The 337-nt window shown below is 62.0% G+C and overlaps 1 protein-coding gene across 1 annotated transcript in view; it reads left to right on the forward strand.

The window, feature by feature from the left end:
- SUN2 (Sad1 and UNC84 domain containing 2) overlaps positions 1-337 on the forward strand; it is a gene marked incomplete at its 5' end in the record, with an annotated part of 4,407 nt that overhangs the window by 2,581 nt on the left and 1,489 nt on the right. The window contains 2 exons of the mRNA XM_009578951.1: positions 19-116; positions 300-326. Of these exons, the coding sequence (XP_009577246.1) occupies positions 19-116; positions 300-326 (125 nt within the window). The remainder of the gene's footprint in view (positions 1-18; positions 117-299; positions 327-337) is intronic.

Here is a 337-nt window from a genome sequence, read left to right on the forward strand (position 1 = left end):
GGGCATGCGTCATCACCCCCCGCTGCTCGGAGACCTACGAGACGCGGACGGCGCTGCTGAGCTTGTTTGGCATCCCCCTGTGGTACCACTCACAGTCCCCCCGTGTCATCCTGCAGGTGGGCACCCTCGGGGCAAGACCCCACCAAGGGGGAGAATGGGATAGGCTGGTTCTCATGTGGGCTTGGTGGGTTTTATTGGGCTCTCGCTGTCGCTCGAAGCAAGCGGCCAGGCTGATGTCGGGGGGAGAAAATGGCGCTGATGGTGATAACCTTGCTGGTGTCTTGGTTCCGTGCTCGTAGCCAGACGCCAACCCAGGGAACTGCTGGGCTTTTTGCGG

Source organism: Fulmarus glacialis, unplaced genomic scaffold (assembly GCF_000690835.1).
Source record: "Fulmarus glacialis isolate BGI_N327 unplaced genomic scaffold, ASM69083v1 scaffold32305, whole genome shotgun sequence".
Classification (NCBI taxonomy): domain Eukaryota; kingdom Metazoa; phylum Chordata; class Aves; order Procellariiformes; family Procellariidae; genus Fulmarus; species Fulmarus glacialis.